General features: G+C 40.9%; 1 protein-coding gene across 1 annotated transcript; it reads left to right on the forward strand.

Moving 5' to 3' along the window:
• Positions 1–4,435: 4,435 nt before the first annotated feature.
• On the forward strand, positions 4,436–18,443 carry Ctso (cathepsin O). The gene is made up of 8 exons (XM_051156915.1): positions 4,436–4,507; positions 5,733–5,838; positions 6,597–6,736; positions 8,032–8,199; positions 9,321–9,442; positions 14,315–14,478; positions 15,088–15,180; positions 18,343–18,443. The coding sequence occupies exons 1-8, from the start codon at positions 4,436–4,438 to the stop codon at positions 18,441–18,443; spliced, it is 966 nt and encodes a 321-aa protein (XP_051012872.1).
• The last annotated feature ends 3,743 nt before the right edge of the window (positions 18,444–22,186 follow it).

Consider the following 22,186-nt stretch of genomic DNA (forward strand, 5'->3'; position numbering starts at 1 on the left):
GAAAAGTGAACCAGAATTGAGGAAGGCCAACATAGCAGTGGGGAAAAGACATCTAATTTCCATGGCCTTCTCTGCTAATAAAATCAATATAAAGCCTCACAAAGCACCTGTCCTGCGTCCTGTGTCTTTCAGGTGGGATGACTGCACCCATGCATCATGTGCTGGTTGTGTGATTTTAGGGAAAACACTCATTTATGCCTCAGTTAATTAACCTGAAAAGAGAAGATGAGGTGAGCAAGTAGTTCATGCTGAGCCAATAGTTTAAATACTTAGAAAAGAGAAACAGTACTTCGGTTAAGCCAACCTTTTCATCCCCTCAACTGTATGTTTAATGAGCTTGGCAGCTATGAGCATCTGTTTTAGGGAACGGAAAGCCCTACAAAGTGGTCCTTTGGGTTTCTTTCCTTCTCCAGATACTATTGAACACATAAAAGGAAAAGCTTTATATATCCAATTTATTCTTTGTATTAACAACCTGCAAGAGAGATTTGCCTGGGTCTTCTCTAGGGGGAGAGTAAGGACTTTCCCACCACCCTGTGAGTTTCTAGCTTTAGATATTTTTGAAAACCACTGTATCTCTCAGCTAATCATAATCAAAACAAGCTTCCACCACTTTGTTTCTCATAGTTGGAAAGGTTTGGATAGTCGAGATAGCTGAAATGGGATGAGAGGCTTTCTGGTTTCAAAAAAAAAAAAAAAAAAAGTATGCTGCCTTCTGAAGAATTTTAAACTTTAGCCTGATCTCCATGTGAGACCAGTTCAGGCGCCTTATCTTCAGAGTTATCTTTTATCACTAGCAGATGGAAACAACCCTCTCCACTTCTGACTTCCAATAAACATTGGGTTTTTCTTCTTCTTCTTCTTCTTCTTCTTCTTCTTCTTCTTCTTCTTCTTCTTCTTCTTCTTCTTCTTCTTCTTCTTCTTCTTCTTCTTTCTGACTGTGGGACTAAAAGCAATTCCAAGCTAGGTAGGCCAGTTAAGCAGCAAATTAGAATATGAAAAGAAAGTCAGACCCCACTCTCCACTCAGCTGTGGAGAATGTCCTGTCCATTGGTTAGATCTGTGTAGGAGTTCAATGTTTACTGCAGGTATTGTCCTTAGCTGGTGCCATAGTTTGAGCAGGACCCCTGGGCCCAGATCTGCCCATGATAATGTTCTTCTTGTAGGTTTCTAGGACCCTCTGGATCTTTCTATTTCCCCATTCTCCCATGATTCTCTCACCTAGAGTCCCAATAGGATGTCCTCCCCTCTGCCCCGCTTTCCGGGTAAGTGAAGACTTTCATGGGACATGCCCCTTGGGCTAGTGTCCAGATATAAGTGAGTATATACCATTTGAGTCTTTCTGCTTCTGGGTTAACTCACTCATTATGATCATTTCTAGTTCAATCCATTTGTCCACAAATTTTGGGAATTCTTTGTTTTTAACTTGATACCCTATGAGCATATACAGGGGGAGGAGGTCCTCATCAGTCACAGTACTTGGGGAGGGGAGTAAGGGGAAAATGGGAGGGAGGGAGGAATGGGAGGATACATGGGATGGGATAACAATTGAGATGTAATATGAATAAATTAATAAAATATATTAAAAATATAATATGGAAAGAATTACATAAAATTATCACACAATTAAATTTTAGTCTTGATATGTGAACAGCATAAGCAAATGTGCATGCTGCATACATATGCATGTGGGCACAGATCAACATACATGCATGCTGGCTCATATATGCAGATGCGTGCATGCTTGCGCACACATACACCTGTGCATACCTGCATACAAGTATACAGAAGCAAGGTTAAGTGATTGGAAGATGTAGAAGAAGCTTGGCAAAATAGGGTTTTCTAGAGTCAGGGTCTTTAAATGCAGTGCTAATTAGAGCCATTTAAAGATATTTTTTTTTCTTTTTTTAATAATAGCTGGAAATTTTCTTTATACTCTTTATCCTTAAATTCGCTCCAACTCAGGCATCTGATATCTCCCATACATCAGTCAATTAAATGGTTAGTTAAAAACCAAACAGAAAGTAGGCAACAGTGGTTTTCCTCCCATTGTATGTGCGCAAAGGCTCTCCTTGGTTATCAGGTCTTTCCCTCTTAAATGCAGTTGTGATTCAAATCTAAGTGCTGGGGTGCAGTACAGTGGTACAATATATGTGTTGCGTATATAAGGCCCAGGGTTCTACCGCAATGCCAAGATCTCTTGGAAATACTTACATCTTTCATTTGGAACGTTGCGTGTAGCTTTAGAGTTGGTTACCGTGTGCCTGCAAACCGTCACGGCCTCTGCTGCTTTATGTTAGAACTCACTAATTGACCTTTCACCTGCTGTCTGTCCTAAGACACAGGTGTTTGCTCCACTGAGATGAAACCAACGCGGATTCACAGCTGCTTCAACAGTGAGAATTGAGGGCTGCAAGTAGAGCGACTGCCAAGAGCAGAAAATTCCAGAAATTAAACAGAATTTTAAACAATGGTGTGCCTCGTGTTAGGTAAACTAGCATTGAGTTCTAATAGTGGAATCAGTGCTCTCAGATAGAATGTTCGGATGGCCTGGCTTCATTTGAGTACAGTATCCGATTGTTTGCAGTAGCTAGTCTTCGTTTGTAGAACCATGAGAAATACTTGCTGCATTTTAACTCAAGCAAAGTGAAATCATGAAATTTGAATGATGTCTTCTATAATTAAAATGCTCTGCTTTTTAAGAGTGGAGATACAGCTTGAGGGTATCTAGCGCGAAGCTCATCCTGTCGGCAATTTCAGTATACATAGTCTCAACAGTATTATAGTTAATCCCTGTATTCTGCAAGTACCCAAGTTTGTCAGTGAAGAAAGTGGACCACACAGAGATGGAATATATGCCTTTAGATTGCATTTCAATGGTAGGATATTTACTTCAGTTAATTTCAAAGTCAAGCGTGTGGATGGTTATGTGCACAGGAATGCAAGAGAATCGTGTCTCTTTAGGAGCTGCTAGGGAGGAGTTTTCACTGTTACTGGAGTTAAAGGGAGGGGTGTGTGTGAAATTACTGGTAGGGAGGAAGTGACACAGAACATTTTGTTCTTCACAAGACATTGGCAATCCCTGGCATGGATCTAGAGGCCTATGAAAGGGCAGGAGTAATCTTAGGGGTGATGATAAGACTGACACGTGGAACCTCTGCAACTGGTGTCTGGTTGAGCAGATGAGACAGACCATCATCCACAGGAGGCCTGCAGGGGCGGGTGCTGCTGTAAGAAGCACATCTCACAGGAGGTCTAATTGTCAATTGTCCTCTAATCCGCCACAGTTCTGCCTATCAGTATTTAAAATGGGTCAATCTTACGTCGTTTTCTTCTATTGCTGTTACTACAAACGACATGGCACCCAGATGGACTGAGCTATAAATATCACAAGCGTGCTATAGATTCCAGGTAACGTACATCGTCTTACGGAAGAACAGCGTGTCGTTTTACTCCCTCATTCTGCTAAAATGATTCATTGTGTTGATATGCTTTCCTGTGCTAACCAGTGTGCCATTTTTATATCTTCTCCGTGTAATCATGACGTATTGTCTGTCTGAAACACTGTAGGGGATGGTTTGTTAATATTTCATTAAGGATTTTACATTCATATTCAAGAGAGTTACTCATGTATAGTCGTGTTTTCTTGAGCTGTCCTTTTCTAGTTTAAAATCAAGGTAGCACTAGTCTTCTAGTATTCTTTCTGCCTTAATTGTATGGAATTCATCAGTGAAGCCATGTGGAACTCGAATTTTCCTTCTGGATCGATTTCCGGTTATAGTTTTAATGCTGTGGGTTGGTGAAGATTCAAGTTTTCTGTTTCTCCCATGTTCAGTAATCTGTTTCTTAAGCGGCTTTCCATATCGTACAAGTTGTAAAATTTATTGGCATGAAGTTGGCGAAAGAATTAGCATTCTAATGCTGAAAGCACTGTAGTCTTGGTCTTTTCATGCCTGTCTAGCGTGTTCTATCTTCAACCTGTCTCTCTCCCTCTGTGCTGCTCTCTTTTAAGTTGCCTCTCCTCTCTGTCCTCATGAGAATTGGGCATACTCTATTCTGTCAAATCTTTCACTGATTTCTCACTTTGTCTGCTTCTCAGCTAGACATCATTTTCAAACATGGTTGCTTCCTTCTACAAACTTCATTTACCTTCATTGTTTGGAATTAAAAGTGTGTACGAAGAGCATGTTCATACCCAAGCCAGAAGGATTAAAGGTGTGGGGTGTGTCTGCATCCCAGCAGGACCACACAGACATAGAAGGCCTTTGGATGTGATCAGAGCAGCCATGTTTACTGGATTCAAATGCCTCTACAGATGGTTGAAGGTTTTTCAAGGCCACCGAATGGCTATTATTTAATAATTTTCTATCAGAAGAGTCTCTGTGTCTGCCCTGTATAGGCAACCTTAGTGCTCAGGCAGCATCTCTTTGCCACCATGGTAACTGCAGCTCCCTGCTGTGGGTTCCTGAAGATTCAGCTGCCAGCAGCTCAACTCCCACAGATGGAGGTCTGCCATGCAAGCTCCCACAGCTGACTGTGCTCAAGCCACATGCTACAAATATCCTGCCTCCTCCATTCTTGCCCTGTCTTCTTCGGCTTAGGAAAGTGATGAAACCATCTGATGAACGGTTCCTGTAACTTTCTTTGTCGTTACCCTTCTGTGCCTGTGTTGTCATTTGTTTCACTCAAACTTACCTTATACATTTTAGTTCTATTTTCAGATGATGATGTGTGGGTTGTATTCCAAGGGTTGCTTTGCCAAAAATTAAGTACCCAGAACTCAAATGCGCTTTTAAAATTCACTGGTTAGCAGCCCTTCTAGTCACGTTGAGGAAGAAAGAATTAAGCTCAACTGTGCTGAGTGTCAAAGGCGGTCTTGCTAAAAAACAAGCTGATGAAGCATATTTAGAGGAAGCCATGTGGAAATTTCCCATATGTCATTGTTAAAAGGCAGGGGGTTGTTGAGAATCTCTTGCATTCCAGGCATGTCATCAGTGCAGTTTGCCCTGATTTGGCTTATTGGTTTCTGATTTGTACTCACAAACAAGTGTGTAAGCCGATATGTACACAAGCTAGCATGGAGAATAGCGGTCCCTTGAATTTCTGGGTAACCTGCACGATGAGCCAGTGTTGGGAAATTTAAGCATTTTCATAGAAAAAGGCAAATGGAAGATAAATTATGATGCAATACAGAGTTATTATTACATTTTCCTTGCCTCCAGCTAGTTAGGAAACAAGTCTTCTTCTGCGGAGGCCCCTAGGACTGCTTCTTTTGTCCCAAATTAAAGAAACCTGGATTCAGCTTTAGGAGAATTGGACTTCTTCATTCACTTATCTACTTAGTCCTTTTTTTTTTTTTTTTTTTTTTTTTCCTAGCTTTGTTACTTTGCACAGAGAAATACAAATGTGTGGAAGACACATTTCATGTGCATAATTATATATCTGGTGCTTGTCAACACTTTAAAAAATGTGTGTGTGTCTGTGTGTGTATGTGTGTGTGTGTATGTGTGTGTATGTGTGTGTGTGTGTGTGTGTGTGTGTGTGTGTGTGTGTGTGTGATATTGTCATCATCTGTCGGGAGGAAGAAGTACAAATGCATAAGACATCTTTTGCCCAGCCTGAAAATCAAGCTCAGGTCTTGCATTTAAAAAAATACATCAAATTTAGTTATACATTTATGGCGTTGGAGAGCTGAGGTCATAGATGTGTAAAGTTTGTTTTCATCGTTTTAGGAAAGTCTTAACAGACATCGATACTTGAACTCTTTCCCTCACGAAAACTCCACTGCCTTCTATGGAATAAATCAGTTTTCTCATTTGTTTCCTGAAGAGTTCAAAGGTAAGGTCTGGCAATACTATTGATTAATTTCCTGTTTTTAACTTTTTTTTCATCTAACTAAGGAAAAGCCTAATTGAAAATATTGTAAATTATATGATGGCTGATATTTTTGTTTTGTTTTGTTTTTGAGACAGGGTTTCTTTGGGTAACCCTGGCTGTGCTGGAACTTGCTCTGTAGACCAGGCTGTCCTGGAACTCACACAAATCCACCTGCCTCTGCCTCCCTCCCAAGTCCTGAGATTAAAGTCATGCGCCACTACCTCCCAGTGATGGTTAATATTTCTTAAATGCCAAATTTGAAGTGTGTATCATATGCTAAGCATAAGGGATGTGAATTAAGGACTACCCTCTGCTAATCATCATTTTATATGTTTACATGCATGTCCATGGAGCTGCAAGCAACACTTGTCTTTTCATGCCAGTAGTTTCCTTTCCCCATTTCAGTTCAGAGTCTTCATGGTTTTGTGGGTAATAATAAAAGAAACATCAATTATACACATTTTTTTCATTACTGGCCTAATTCTATCAACCCGGTCATGTTACATAACCTCCAGTCCTACTGCAGAAATTTACATGTATAGCTTCCAGTAAAATGCATTTCATGTCACAGGAAAACACTGAGGGAAAAATCTCGAATGACAGGCTGGCTAGGTAGTGACTGTTCTTGCCTGACAAGGTGCTCCAAAGAAAAAGACTACAGAGAAGCAGAAGCCCTTCTTGTGACACTCCCTCCATTCTGTGTTCCCCTCTCTGTTCAGCTTTATATTTAGGCAGCAAACCTGCCTGGGCTCCCAGATACCCAGCAGAGGGACAGACACCTATCCACAACGTCTCTCTGCCAGCGAGATTTGACTGGAGGGACAAGCATGTTGTAAACGAAGTGAGGAACCAGAAGAGGGTAAGCTCTGCATCCCTTCCTCTTACTGTCTACACATTAGAAAGCACTTCAAGGTCAAGTTCAGTCAAAGGTGCCAGGAGGAATCCGGGAGCTTTCCTGTGTAAGATCACACCTCAGTTATGCTAATGGAAGAGAAAACTCCTTGGGGGATGAGCCATAGCCATCTAGTTCTGACTTTTAAGCCTGCCTGGTGTGCTCACACACCCATGACCATTGCCCTTAGCGCGCTCATGCCTACCTCAGGAATATATCGCAGTAGCCACACTGCCATGCCAAGCAGGAATTCTGCCGACTAACAGGTGGAAGGTAAACACAATTATGGGCTGTGTACGTGATTCAAAAGTGAAGTGCACCGTGACGTGAAATGAGCCTGGCTACACGGTGTCTGGACTTTTAACTTCACTTCGTCCTATGAGCTCTATCGCACGTTGGACAGAGCTGATCAGTCCTGAGTGCATGTGGCCTCGAAGCTACTCTTACTGCACTTCTAAGGACATGGGTTGGGTGGTATATGTCCTTATGGGAAGTGAGGGTACACAACAGTGTGTGGGAGATGTAAGTAGTGGATTCTGCATGAATCCAGTCCTTCCCAGGTGGGGCTTTTGTAGGATTTGCCTCAGTGGCTCATCTGCTTCTAGCTGTGGGTGTGTTGTCCCCAGTCATGCTCACATCTCTCAGATTTGGAAATCATTTCACCTTCAGTTGGTGACTGTTTTCCCGTGTTGTGTGCACTAAGGTTAGAGCCCTAAATAAGACCTCTTAAAACCATGGTGTTGGTCAGGGCATCACCCTACAAGGACACTCAAGACTTCGCTGTGCTAGCTTTGCAGAACCTGGTCTTATGATTAAAGCAGGTTTTCAGTCCCCCACCCCGCTGCCTCTTCTATGAATCATGCAGAGTTTTATGTGGCCCCCACTCTGTTCCTTGGGTCTCCTTCTTTCCTTAGAAACACCCCGTGTATTCTTTTCCAAGAAGCAGTCAGTGATTCATAAGCAGAAGTTACTGACTAATCGTAAACCAATCACCACCTCCAATTGTTTCCTTGACCCCCCCTCCTAATTCATTAGCCTGGTGTACTTATTTTTAATAGTGACACCACTGATTTAGTTTTAATAAATAACTAGCTGATGTTAAGGCTCATGAGAGAATTTTAGTTTAATTTTGAATGAATGCTTTCTGTTTGTCATTTTGTTGTTTTGTTTGTTTTCCCTATTTATGTTGCTGTATCTAAAATACTGATAAGTTTAATTTAGATACTGTGTGTTAGTCTTCACCACCCCTGTCTTCTGAGCAGTGTGGAGGATGCTGGGCCTTCAGCGTGGTGAGTGCAGTAGAATCGGCTTATGCGATCCAAGGGAAACCACTCGGTTACCTAAGCGTGCAGCAGGTCATCGACTGCTCCTTCAGTAATTACGGCTGCAGCGGTGGCTACCCTTTCGGTGCCTTGAGCTGGCTAAATACGGTAATCATCTCAGCTTTCTAAATCCCTGATCTCCTCTCATGTTCTGTGTACACAGAATTCAATCACTCTCTGGTATTAAACAAGGTTCGGTGTTCCGAAATCTCAGTAGACAAAGCCTGAATGACTTAATCAGGAAGAAAGGTGTACTGTGAAAAATCAGAACAGGGCCAGGCATAGGTTAGGCCAGAACTCCATCGCATTACATCACAGACCTTGAAGATGCAAGAAGTCACGGCTTTTAGCCAATTAGCTATCAATAAACTTAGGGGTAAAGACATCTTAAACTCATTTTCATAAAAATATAAAGATGTCTTCACTTTTGTTAGTAGGTAATTTTCATGTGGAAACCTGTCACATAAAACTTCTCAGAAAGATTAGGGCATGCAGTTACTCTTTTTCCATAGACATTCTGAGTGACAGTGTTAGGAGGACACCACAGGTCAGCTGGCTTTGTAAGTCTTTATAGATGAAGAGATGATCACTGAAAGTTGGAATCATGTCGCCAGACAAAACTTTATGTTAAGTCCCCATGCTCCCACGGTAGCATTTTGTCACACTCTAGTTCCATATCCAGCATGTGGCATGAAGTGCGAAGATAAGGGGCCATCGTAAAGGTCATCAGGTCAGTGTTATCCAAACCCAAATGCCCTCTCACCACACACTCACTTTCCCGGCAAACATTCCATACCAGTGACCACTGTAGACACATTAAGGATAACAGTGATTGTACCTCTACTTTTTGAATAAGCAACCCTTAAGAAATGCATCACATCAAGAGATGCAATGAGAAGAATATGTGACCACTGTTCAGCCTCAGAACATCACTACCTCAGTCTTAGGAGCCCTGTTTCCCTGGCCTTCCCTCAGGGAGAAAGATGACAAGACTTTGTTAGTACATCTATGGTGGTTCTAGGAAGGGAAAGCATAAGAAAAACACAAAACAAAAAGTGAAGGATTCATGTTTTCTTGGATGTTTGGTACAAGGACTTAGTGGTTTCTTAGAATCTTAAGATGCCCACAGGCTGCTGGGGTGCAGCCTAACCAATTTGGCAGCTTTGATGTAAGCTCTATTTAACCCTTAAAACAATTGGCCATGAACACTTTGCAACTCTTTCTTCTAGACACACTTAAAGTTGGTGGCAGAGTCAGAATACCCATTCAAGGCAAAAAATGGCCTGTGTCGCTACTTTCCCCAGTCACAGCCTGGAGTTTCAGTCAAGAATTTTTCTGCATATGACTTCAGGTAAATGACTTATTTTTTGTGTTTTTATTTTTCTGCATGATTATGCTGTTTTCAGATTGATGGAAGTACCTTTTCACACTGGGTTCGGAACCAATTTCCTCCTAAAGAGAGCAACTGACGGTCACCCAAGAGGACTCTTAAAGAGAATCTGCATATTCTTCTATGTAGAGTCACACTAAAAATAAGAAATTTAAATGACTAGCTTTTAACTGAGCTAGAAGCTACCACCACTCACACTATTCTGATACTCAAACACATGAGCCTGTTTCAATCTTAATAGTTGAGTCTGTCCAAATTCATATTGTATGGGATTTGGATAATTGCTCACAGAGAACATTCTAAGAAGCCCTTTTAATCAACATATATATATATATGTTCATATTCCTTGATGTTCTCAAATAACCAGCTATTAGAAAAACCTGAGCCAATCACATCAAGTCTTGGAGCTAAGATTATTGCACTGAAGATAAGGTGTGCAGCATGCATGCCACATGAGTGCGATAGGGATACAGGATGAGTAAAGGCTGACAAAAGGGAAGGAGTGATAGAAATTGAAAATTAGTGCAGCTCTGGGTCACTGCAAGTGTAAACCATAATCATCAAAATATCTCTAAAATCACATGAAAAAAATCAAAGTTGCCCAGTGAATTATTTACACCATTTAGGAACAGGAATAGAATAGAAATGTTATATACAAAGGAAGGAAACAACTCCTAGCTCCACTTTGGTAAATGCATTTTGGGTTATTGTGCCATTATTGAAACATCACAGGGAATAAAGCGATTTATGTCAGACAAGGGCATAGACTGTCCTGTGGCTTACTGACGCTCGATCCAGATGGCATCTCCATGGGACATAAGGGAAGTCCTTGAACAAAATATAACCTTTTAGTGCCCAGAGCACTAGAGATTGTCAACGCAGCTCCTGTTTGCAGCAAAGGCCATGAGAAAGATCCTAAGAACCATCCACAGAATATTTCTTCCACAGGTGGCTGCACAGGGTTCTGGCTGTGAGGACATTGGCCACTGTGTCCTTTGCGAGTAAAGGAAATAAGAAAACAGGTCTTTATAAGTTGCCTGTTCTTGGAGAGTAAAGAAAAGGTATTCTCAGGAGGACCTAGACTTCCACATGTAATTTAATGGAATCAAGGAATAATTATTTCCTGGGTCAGGGTAGTAAGTTGAAAATATGGAAGAGACAGAAGAATAAAAGAATATTACACTGAATGAGCATGTGTGCCGTGGGTGAGGGGGCAAGAGGCTAGATTGGAGAAAGAGAACTCTCTAGCACTAAGCAATACCTGCAGCCCAACAACGTCTGTGGATTTAATATTTTACAGTAACCTCAAACCGCCAGAATCAGGCCTCAGAAAGATCATAAATTGATTTACTCCTTCACTCAGATGACTACGGACCAGTGGTTTTCTGTTGGGGATTGGGCAATGAACAACGTAGGCAAAGTCTGGTCCTTTCAGATTGTCCTTTGGTGAGGAAGACAGACAAGTGAAACAAATAGAAACATGTGCTAGGTTTGGTGTGTGAACTTACAAAGAGAAAAGCAAAAGAAGGAGAAGAAGGAGCATCTAGGAGAGAGTATGTAGTCCAAGAAAGGGTCGTTAGGAGGACCCTGACTGAGGAGTGACTTGGGATACCATGCCCATGAGGACAGGATCATGAATGTTGTCCAAGCAGAGGAAATGGGTGCAGAGGCTTGCCCAGCGTGCTTGCAGAGGAAGGAGGAGACCAACGTGTCTCCAGCGGAGACAAGATCAAGGCCAGCATATGAGGACCTCCCAGGGGACTGGAAGGGTGTGGCGGTGGGAGTTAGAGTTCATTCCTCTTACTAGGACCTGTTGCTGCACACTTCTTTATGGGAGAGTCTAGGCTTTTTGGACGAAAAACATGGAAAACTTGAATTAACAAAGTTAGACAAGAAAGTCTCAGGCAAGAAGAGAGCTACAGGGAAATGTCAGTGCAATTAAGAGATGTAGGCAGTGGCCACAGGATTCCCTGGCAGGGAGAGAAGAAGGTGACAACAAGGCCAAGTCCATTTTATCTTCAACCAAAGTCTTATGACTTGAGGCCAATGGCTGAGGAACTCTGGGATCAGAGGTGAGAAACGCCCTGTGAGCCTCATCAAAATTGGTATCAATAAGACTCTTTAGGTGGGGTGCCACTGAGGCAGAGGTGGCCATGCTGTCGTGATTCCCAGCCTTACTAGAGGCTTCAGGGAGGAAGTATACTGCTGAGAGCTGGAACTGAGAGCTGGAGGGCCTTCTTTTGTATCTGCCTAGGTGATTACTGGCCAGATTTCTGGCATGTCAGAATCACTCCTTGCATCGGCTGTGGGCCCATGACTCAGGGCGTCACCCACCGGGCTATAGACTATAAGGCTAGGACGACGATGCCTGCTCAGCTCTGAGCCCATTCACCTCTCTCTCTAGCTCTGTGATCACGAGCTCTGATTTTAAGGGTTCTCAAAACATGTCATTCAGGGCACAGTGATTCACCAAAACCTCCATAAGTCACTGTGAAGAGACCAAAAAGACCAACGAAGAGTGGAAAATACAAATACAAATCTAGGCTTAAGGTAAAACACCGTCATGCTAGGCGTCTTCTATCGACTTTTGCTCCTCAGATCTGAGGCTGATGCTTATATGACGCAAGCTGGCATGTGAGAGAAGCTATGCAGATAACAAAAGGGAAGGGAGTAGCTGCACTACAGTGGATCCAGACGTAGAATGTGACATATGATCACATCAAGCTCTCAGGAAGAGGAGCTAATATCCCCAAAACCACCAGATGTCAGTAACAGAGAACATTTGCCTTAAACAATCAACCTTGATGACAAGAAAACTTAGGAGCACCCTTTAAAGACTATAGATTCTATAAGTTGTTGATTTGTAGAATAAAATGTAAGAACATAGAATCTAGGTCTGAAAACATCGGCTCTCACCAACCTAGTTCATATGGGAATGACGGGGCGGGCGGTGAGGGAGGGCGCAGATAGTGCAGGCCACAGTTAACTTGGAGAGAGCAACACTTCTCTGCACAACACATGATGGCAATGTTACTTGTTTAGATATCTAAGATCGAATAGAGCAGTTATCCTCTGGCCATGACCTTGGGCTAACCTCTGTCATGACCTTGGGCTAGCCTCTGTCTAATTTGCTAGCACCTTCTCTATCTTTTCTTCAATCTGCTCAAGGATAGTAAACTATTTCAGCGACTGCAGAATTGGCATTGTACAATGGTTACAATGTTGCCCTTCAAACTGGATTATGGATGAGAAAGACTTACTATGTATCTTTTGTTGTCTTGAGTAGATGGAGACAATTGTATTAGGGCAAGAGAAAATATATATGAATTACAAAATATTTTAAAAATTTCAAGACAAAAAGGACGTATTGTATACTATAACCTAAGCTGAACTGAATTAGTGTTTGGGTAATTTAGAAGGCAGAGAAGATTATAAGGTTTGAGTAAACCATGTAAGATTTATTATACATTTATTACAGAACACATGCTAGATATACTACAGAATATAAAGCCTATTCAATTCTATAATGTTATGGTTGTATACCAGATGGGTGGTAGATGGTATAACTACAGTATACATCTGGGATTTTAACCCAGGATTGGAGAGATTCAAAGTCTGTCATTGGCCATGGTGCCTTCTACATTTTTATATTCCCCCCCCCCCTTATCTGTGTCATGCTACTGTGCATCAGTTATTAGAGCAAATATTCCAAGTGTAAAAGCCAAATCTCGGGTTAATAATTTGGATGGCCCCTTGTGTACAATGAGGTCACAGTTTCTATTGTAGTCAATTGCAGCGTTAGGCTTTCAAAGTGCCCTCCATCTGTACACTGTGTGCCTTGGCTGGAAGCAGGGTTGCAGCAGGCAGGGTAAGGAAGCATTTACTGTGAAAGCCACTAATCCTTGCTGGAGCAATAAACAACCCTCCCTGTGCTATCTTTACAGCCTTAGCTATCAGTAACATGGTCTCAGTACCCTTCACCTACAAGCTGGCCTTTGAAAAATGTAAATACTGGTTTGAGCGCATGCATTTAGGATGGATAAAGGCCAAATGCTGTGCAGCATTATACACCAGTAACTGTGAAAGCAACAACCATTTGCTTTGCAATCTTGGTAACCTGGCACGTAGGTCTCCTGGAATCTTGAAATTTCGTCTTTTTTTTTTTTTTTACATCTCTTCTGGTGTTTTTCTGAGTGAACCTTCTTTGTAATTCCTGTATTTAACTTTCACTTATGAAAAGGGGATGCTGTTGTTTCCAGATACTCATCTGGATATATTTACATATATCAGAGCTTTACGCTTTAAAAATATTATTATTATTATTATTATTATTATTATTATTATTATTATTATTATTATTATTATTATTAAAAAGAACCCTGCAGCTAAACAGAATACTTCACTTACTAGATACAAAACTCTTCCCATATTGTTTTATAATCTAGAGCTGGTCCCATAGCTGAGCTCTGGCCACTGTGATCCATGCACGTGCACATGAAAGTCTTATGTCCTGGAAATCTCAACGCTAACGTAGAACTTCTCTTTTGTGTTTCACACTGATTGTACTATGTGATGAATGGTTGGAGGGCCAGAAATGTTAGGCCCTGAGAAGACTGTAAAACTGGAAACATTTCATAGCAAAAGATAAGGAAAGAAGGCGAACTCCTAACATATTTGAGTCCCATACAGCCCCGGGCTTTCAGTATCTCTTGTATTGCTTATGTCCTCTGTGACCACTACCAAACATGTGCCAATTTAACACAGATTCAAAAGATCTCTTTTACTTTTACCCTAAAAACTAAATTGTGTACCTATGTGTATCTTCTTTGATAGCGACCAAGAAGATGAAATGGCAAAAGCACTTCTGACCTTCGGCCCTTTGGTTGTGCTAGTGGATGCAGTGAGCTGGCAGGATTATCTGGGAGGCATAATCCAGCACCACTGCTCCAGTGGGAAAGCAAACCATGCGGTGCTCATCACAGGCTTTGATAAAACAGGTAAGTCCTAGCTCAGCAGATCCTGCTCCAGTTGGAGCTCATAGCTAGGGCTACCTGGAGGATGCTCAGATGCCCTGCTGTGCCCCCCCTAATCTGCCTGTCCACGGATCTGCATGGAACTGTATTGGCAGAACCAAGCCCCCGCCCTCCCTCCCCCCTCTCTGTTGCTGGGCAGGCAATCCTGTGGTTTGGATAAACAAGGCCAGCACCCTACCACTGAACCACACCCTAGTCTGTGAGTGATAATTTTCAATTCACACAAAGCAAATGTTTCATCAGTAATATTTAGGGTAAGTTTCAGCAGAAGTGAAGTGCCTGATAGTTTATCATACTTGCATAATACTTTTAATTCCACTGGAATATGTTTGCTTTGTCCTATCTGCCTCTTACTAAACAAAGTGAACTCAGACACAGTAAGTACAATCTAAATTTACTGAGCTGTCTCGACAAAATAATTTATAGAAAATAAATGTAAATTATTGTTTTATGTTTATGATTTTTTTTCCTCTGGGCAGATAGATTAATAGAATGCTCGCTTTTTAAATAGAGAAATATATGTGTTCCTAATCATGTGGTTTATCAGTGTGTCTTAGCATCTTACCTTTGTAGGAAATACTCCATATTGGATAGTGCGAAACTCCTGGGGAAACTCGTGGGGAGTAGATGGCTACGCCCATGTGAGAGTGGGAGGTAATGTGTGTGGTAAGTCATAAATTTTCATTGAAAACTGTATACTCAATATGAAGGGATTTTTTAGTATTTTATCAAGACAAACCTGAGTACTTGCAATGGGCTCTGTGCCCTTTTGTGGTATTCATTTTATTGCTTAATCAGTTATTAAAAAATGAAGTTTTTCATAATGCACTATTAAAAACATATTTTTTAAATGAAAAATATATTGTGAATATATGTTAAACAATAATTTAACACTAGCAGCTACTTCAAAAACCAGATCATTCACTCCAGTTAAGTGACTAAACTTCGCCTGAGCCATGTCCCTGCTCCAGATTCACTTTTTATAATGTGTGAATTCCCCTAACTGCTCAAGACAGTCAAAAGTAGCTGAGGAGATGGGTCAGACTTAGAGCACTTTCTTAACATGCTCAAGGCCCTGGCTTGACCTCTGACACTGCAAAGGCAAGGAAAACATGAAAGGAAAAAAATTAAGAATCTGTTTGTGTGTGTGTGTGTGTGTGTGTGTGTGTGTGCCAAAGTATGAAAATCTGAACACCACACTTGTTTTCACTTAATTTGCACCATGCTTACAAAATGCCTGTGGAACCTCCGAGACTTACCACATATGCTGATGCCTTTATATTGTATAACAAGCCTAATAAAAACCAAACCGAAAACACTGGGTCAATGGTCTGAGCTGATACAGAAACATGTATTTAGAATTGTAGTGTAAGACCTGGCCCGGGAAAATCATCATATTTTCTAAGTCTTCTTAAAATTAACCTAAATGGCAACCAGAAACAAGCCCTCATTTCTCTTCGTATTGGGTTCTAACAATGTGGCACACATACAAATCCTCACGACCAACCAGCAGACCCTTCAACATGTGGGACAGATAAGAGAGTTATAGCAAAGTCTGAGAGGAGGTGTTTTGTTTCAGTCTACTGAGGACCATTCACTCACTCCATAGCATGAGTCTATGAAAATCACTAATGAACCTGTCCTGTTAGGCAGTGAAATGGTTTTCATATTGGAAGTAGCCAACTGCACAGAGCAGAGCCAGCCAGCCACACAGGCCCTTGCTGCCAGTCGGTGTCACGGCTGGTTATGTCATTGGATTCACTGCTCTTGCCCCTGCTGCCCACTCACATAGTTTCTTTTCTTTCTTCCTTTTTCCCCCCTACCATGCTTTTATTCTATTTTCTTTTTCCTTTTTTCATGTATTCTCTTTACGTCCTGATTGTAGCCCCATCTCTCGGTCCCATTCTCCTTCCCTCTTTCCCCTATCTCACCTCCCCTACTCTTTAGAAAAGGTGAGCCCCCACCACCACCAACCCACCCCACCACATCGAGTTCCATCAGAGCATCAGTTCTGTGTGCATCCACTTCCACTGAGGCTGGTCAAGGCAGCCCTGCCAGATGGAAGTGATCAAAAGACAGACAACAGGATCCATGTCAGAGATATAGCCCCTGCGCCCCTTAAGGGGGCTTAGGGAGACTGAAGGACCTAGGCCTGCTCCTAACATAATTTCTTTTCGTTTTTGTTTTTTGTTTGTTTGTTTTTGTGTTTTTGAGACAGGGCTTCTCTGTGTAGCCTTGGCTGTCCTAGATTTTCTTTGTAGACCAGGCTGATCTTGAATTCACAGTGATCTGCCTGCCTCTGCCTCCAGAGTGCTGGGATTAAAGGTGTGCGCCACCACGCCCAGCGTACATGATTTCTTAAAGTGGCAATGAGATGAGTCTCATTTGTGCAGATAGTTTGCTGTCTTCAGAGCTCTGACCAGGACTGTGGATCCTAGCGAATCCAATAGACGCAATGCAGATCTGATTTGTAATTGCTTCAAATGTTCCGCATTTCACCTTGGCCTTTCCAAGCTTGCCGATGTTTTCTTCCTTCTACCTGTTTCACAGTCTGAGTCTCCAGGGGCCTTCCTGGTTACCGATTGTCCTGGGATCCATGTCCTTCCTGAGCACAGTTCCTGAACATTCTATACCCAATGCTGCCCACATTATTACAATGAACAATAGCAAAAGGCAGAGACTGTTCCACAATCTAAAGAAAGTTTTTAAAATGGGTCATTAAAATGAAATCCAGTTTTCAAATGGACTTTTACTGTGGTACAAGTTCTATATGCTGATGTATTAAGAAAACCTAGCACACTTATGATTCACTATGAAGCCCTAAACGTCAAATCTAAGAGTATACATTTGTAAACGTCTTAAAATAAATTCCATAAGATAGTTTATTTCCTTAGGCAATACATATCAGTACAGATCATATGTATCATTTACTCACCTAGGAAGTAGTTTTGGCATTTGGTTTTGGACACAAGAGTTTTTTGTTTTGTTTCTGAGACAAGGTTTCTTTGTGCGGCCTTGGCTGTCCGGGACTTAGTCTGTACATCAACCTGGCCTCAAACTCACAGAGAGAGCTGCCTTTGCCTCCCAAGTTCTGGGATTAAAGGCATGTGTCTTCATGCCCGGCTAGAACAAAAATCTTAAGTATCTCTTCTAATGTTTGCCTTTGAGGTTGCCTTGCTTTTACTGATGGCTAGGCACAACCATGAAATTATTTTGTTGGTGGATACTAACTCATTCTAAATATATGTGAAAATTAAATTTTGTGAAGCAAATTGTATAAAAGAAACTTATTGCTATTAACGTGTTAATTTTTCTTTTCTTTTTTTTCATTTGTTTGTTTGTTTGTTTTTACTTTTTTCCTTAGGCATTGCAGACTCAGTCTTTGCTGTCTTTGTGTGATTATGACATGTTTTGGAGTCTTCATGAGACAACTACAAAATGATGCAATTTACAGTATGATCTAATATAGTACTCAATTTTAAGCATTATGCACCATCAATTTCAAAAAACGTCTACAAAGAGGTTCTAAGAGCAAGCTAGTGTTAAAAAAAAAAGGACAATGGCAGGTCATCCCATTCTTGCACAGAGATGGACAGCCCAAAGTTCATAGGAAACCCCCAGCACACTGGCCCACAAAGGAATCTGTGAGACAGTGTGGAACTCTGAGAGCCTGGTGTGGTCAGAAGTCACACAGGATCCTCCTTCTGAAAGCAGTTGGGATGTCACTTGCATATTGGACTTCTGGCTGTTTATTTAAATGGGGGTACTTTGTTCAGGTTGGCTCAAAGTGATCAGATTTTGTTTTCCTTTGTGACTTATAACCACCAGCCTTAGATTACCTCATCTACAAGGACTCTGAACCTAACACAATGTGTAACCTCACAGTTAGAGCTGCCCTCGGAGACGGAGTGCCATATGTGCGGATTTGAAGTATCATTTGTTTTATCTCAGCAAGTGGACCTTACTCTAAGACAGTGTAACAACTATGCACAAAGGTGAAATGTAAAAGTCTCTTCTTCAAAGTGGCAACCCCACTGAAGTTAGGTGAAGCACACAGCTGCTATGTGAGAGGAAGTATCGTAGGACACTTCCTGTGAGGCAGAGTTTCCAGAAAGCTTCACTGTCAAGGATCCAAGACATTTAGCTTCTTTCCTGTATAATTCCCATGTGTTCCTGGTGGTTCACTCTCCAGTCCAAAAGAACTCAGTCCCATTGTTGTTATTTCATCTCTATTCCTCAATCTCTTATTTTAAACACCTCCTGACACCTCACAGTCCTGCTCGCTTTGCTCTTCGTTCATTTCCTGCCTTAGAATGCCAGCACCAAGAACAAAACTTTTTATTTTTATTTTTCCTGTCCCAATGAGAAGCAATCTCAAAGGAATGAGTAGAGATTGAAGTATGAAGAAATAACAGAAAATAGTTCTTAATATTTTCTAAAGTAGCTTAATTATCCAGGGGCTTCAGGAAGAAATAATTAAGTTCAGCTATAGTTTTTGCTACTGACCCTCGGTGTGTTACCGGAGATTTCCTGATACCCAGTTTCCTATGCAAAAGAAGTTTTAATTTTTCAAAATGATTGTGACCCCTCAAGTATTCTGGATTTTGATAACATTTATAATAAAACAACCTATATTTGACTTTGAATTAAAAAGAACATATTTTTAAATGCATGGTGTCCAAGTGATTATTATTTATGAGTACTAATGGATACTTACTAGTATCGATGAGCTTTATATTCACAGTTCCTCAGATCCAAATCCGTATCCAAAATGGTTTTCTCCACAGAAAATCTTAACCCTATTATGTTCAAGATTCCCCTCACTGTCCTTCCATTGCTGCTGTCAGTGCCCAGTGGTCCTTTCCTCCAACACCACATCTTTCTGTCAGCAGCACAGCTATTGTGTAAGTAGTCAAGAAAGTCAAAAGGACTTCTAGGTACTCAGTCAAATCAACTCCACCTTAGAACACATTTCATCATCTATCTACCTCCCTCTCCCTCTCACTCATCCTTTCTGGGGGATACACATTTTATTGTTTCTTATCTACACTATTCCGTGTCTCCGGCCAATGTAAAATAACAAACTAAGACAGGTACTACACAGATAGTTGAGTTTATTGTTCTACAATGTATGCTGCTGAGGACACGCCCAATGAGTGTGCCCAAGAGGAAAAGTAAGGCAGGGGATTTTGCCGGTAAAACAAGCCAAGAAAACAAGATTATTAGGCTGTTCTGTTCTGAAAAAGCTGCCCTTGGTTACAGAGATCTACATCAAGCGGAACTAGGTAGTTACCAGGCAGATAACTTCACAAAAGGTTGCTTGTTTGCTTGCTTTTCTGTGAAGTTATGATGACCGTTGGTGTTACGAAGTTCAAACAGTCTTTTGTGATAGTTCTTGTTATGTTTCATATGTATATAATATTCCCCTCTTGGTGATTTTTCAGCTTTATTATTTTTATTTTCTTATTAAAGCCTGGTATGAGTAACTCCCTTTGATTCTAATAATCTTTACTAGTAACGAAACTCAATGACCTTTACCTCGTGGTTCCCAGTCTATAATCTCCAGAGCAGAATCCAGATGGCTGTGAAAGATGCTATAATAATGCGTCTACTGTATTTTCCCAGATTTATATTTCCAAAATGACCATTTTATTCAGAAGTTTTAAACTTCTCAGTGCCTGTGAGATAGCATGTGAATTCTTTCAAATAAGCTCCAGGGAGAGGCCTGTTTCTAACTTTGCATCCTCTGTAAACGAGTGATGACTCATCTACACTGCATTATAGATGCTCCTGCCTTAGAAAACCAGATGCAGAGCAGGTGAATTCTTCATTTACTACTTACAGTTCCTACTAAACTCACCAATGGACCCTGGAAATGATTTCACAAGGTCTCCATTGCAAGTGTTGAATGAGTCAACTTTGTGGTGACTTTGAAATTCCACTAAGAATTGTCACTAAAGTGGGTCTCCACCCCCTAGAGCAAAGGGGATGGGGTCTAATGGAGCAACTACCAGTACAAATTACTTTGAAATTTACATTAAGAATTATTGGCTCAGGCTGGGATTAGTGGTGCACGCATTTAATCCCAGCACTCAGGAGGCAGAGGCAGGTGGATCTCTTTGAGTTTGAGGCCAGCCTGGTCTACAAAGAGAATTCCAGGACAGCTACAGCTATTACACAGACAAACCCTGTCTTGAAAGCAACAACAAAAGGAAAGAAATAGAAAGAAAGAAAGAAAGAAAGAAAGAAAGAAAGAAAGAAAGAAAGAAAGAAAGAAAAGAAAGATAGAAAAGAAAGAAATTATTGACTCCTTTGGGGGGGCTCTTGTAATGGTTTATAGCTTATATATTTAGATATCTATATCTAAATATAGATATAAAAACCCAATAATTGAGTTTATTAAAGAAAGTTATACTTTGACAGATAGCACTTATTCCAGGATCCTAAGGCATTTGAGTCATAAAACATCTATTTATAAGCCTTTTCATTATTTAATGAGAGAAAATGAAGTTTACAAAATAAGTATTGCCCATTTAGACAGAAACTGTTGTTTCTCTAGGAGTGTGCCACAATAGATCGTTAGCAAAGGACAAATCCAGCATTCACATTTTAGCTTGCCGATTTATTAGCTTTTGCCTTTAGTTCCCATGATATTTGCCTCTGTATTTCCCTCTGTTTAGCTCACATTGTTTATTATGTACTTACACATGTGAGTGTGTACACATGCACACCACGTACACACAAGCAGTGTAGCTGAAAGCTGTGGTCATCTTTCTTCTACAATCTTGCAATACCAGTTCCTGGAACCCCACAGGTGTTAAAAATCCACGGATGCTCAATTCTTATATGTGAAATTTCCTTTATTTCAAAATAATCTAGACATGGCTCCTTCTATACTATTAAGTCATTTCTAGGTTAACTGTAATACAAAGAACAAAATGCATGCTATTATTATGTAGAGAATACTGACAAAAATAGTCTGCAAAAGTACTATATTTCTGTTGCATATAAAAATTGGAAAGTAGACAGATCCATAATGCAGAAGCTAGGACACAGATGGTCCTACTTTGCATACATATCACAGAGCAGCTAAGACTAATCCTTATGATGTTTAATTGAGACTGATTTAGTTTCTGTTTCTTGCAAGGACTTCTGCTTCTTGGAAATGACTTGTTAATTCTAATGTTGAATCTGCAGACAATTAACATAATATTTTGCAGTCTCTTTCACATTAGTAATTAACTAAATGCTGTCAGCAGCCTCAGCAGCCAAACAAAGCTCAAAGATGAAGACTAAGGTCCAAGTTGATGTTCACTCTATGCATCATGTTTTTATTAGGAATCGACATGATTGATGCTTAGGCAGTTGTCCTGTTTAGTGAGTTGGAAAACTCTTTCCTCCCTATAGAACTGCTATTTATTTCTACAGCTGGTCACACCCAGCTTAGACACTGGAGCAGGAGAAAACCATCTTTGCTATTCTCAGGGGCCATGGTGCAAGGGAAGAAAGTGCTCTATGACAGCTGACATTGACGCAGAAGAGAGAAGAGCATCTTCCAAATGTGCCAGGAGTAACATATTCTGGGAGCACATCTGGGTTTCTGCGGTTCATTTATCAAGTGTCTTTGAGTTCTAGGAGCTGGTGAAATAAGAATCCTATCCCCCAGGCTCAG

Source organism: Acomys russatus, chromosome 15 (genome assembly GCF_903995435.1).
Source record: "Acomys russatus chromosome 15, mAcoRus1.1, whole genome shotgun sequence".
In the NCBI taxonomy this organism is placed as follows: Eukaryota; Metazoa; Chordata; class Mammalia; order Rodentia; family Muridae; genus Acomys; species Acomys russatus.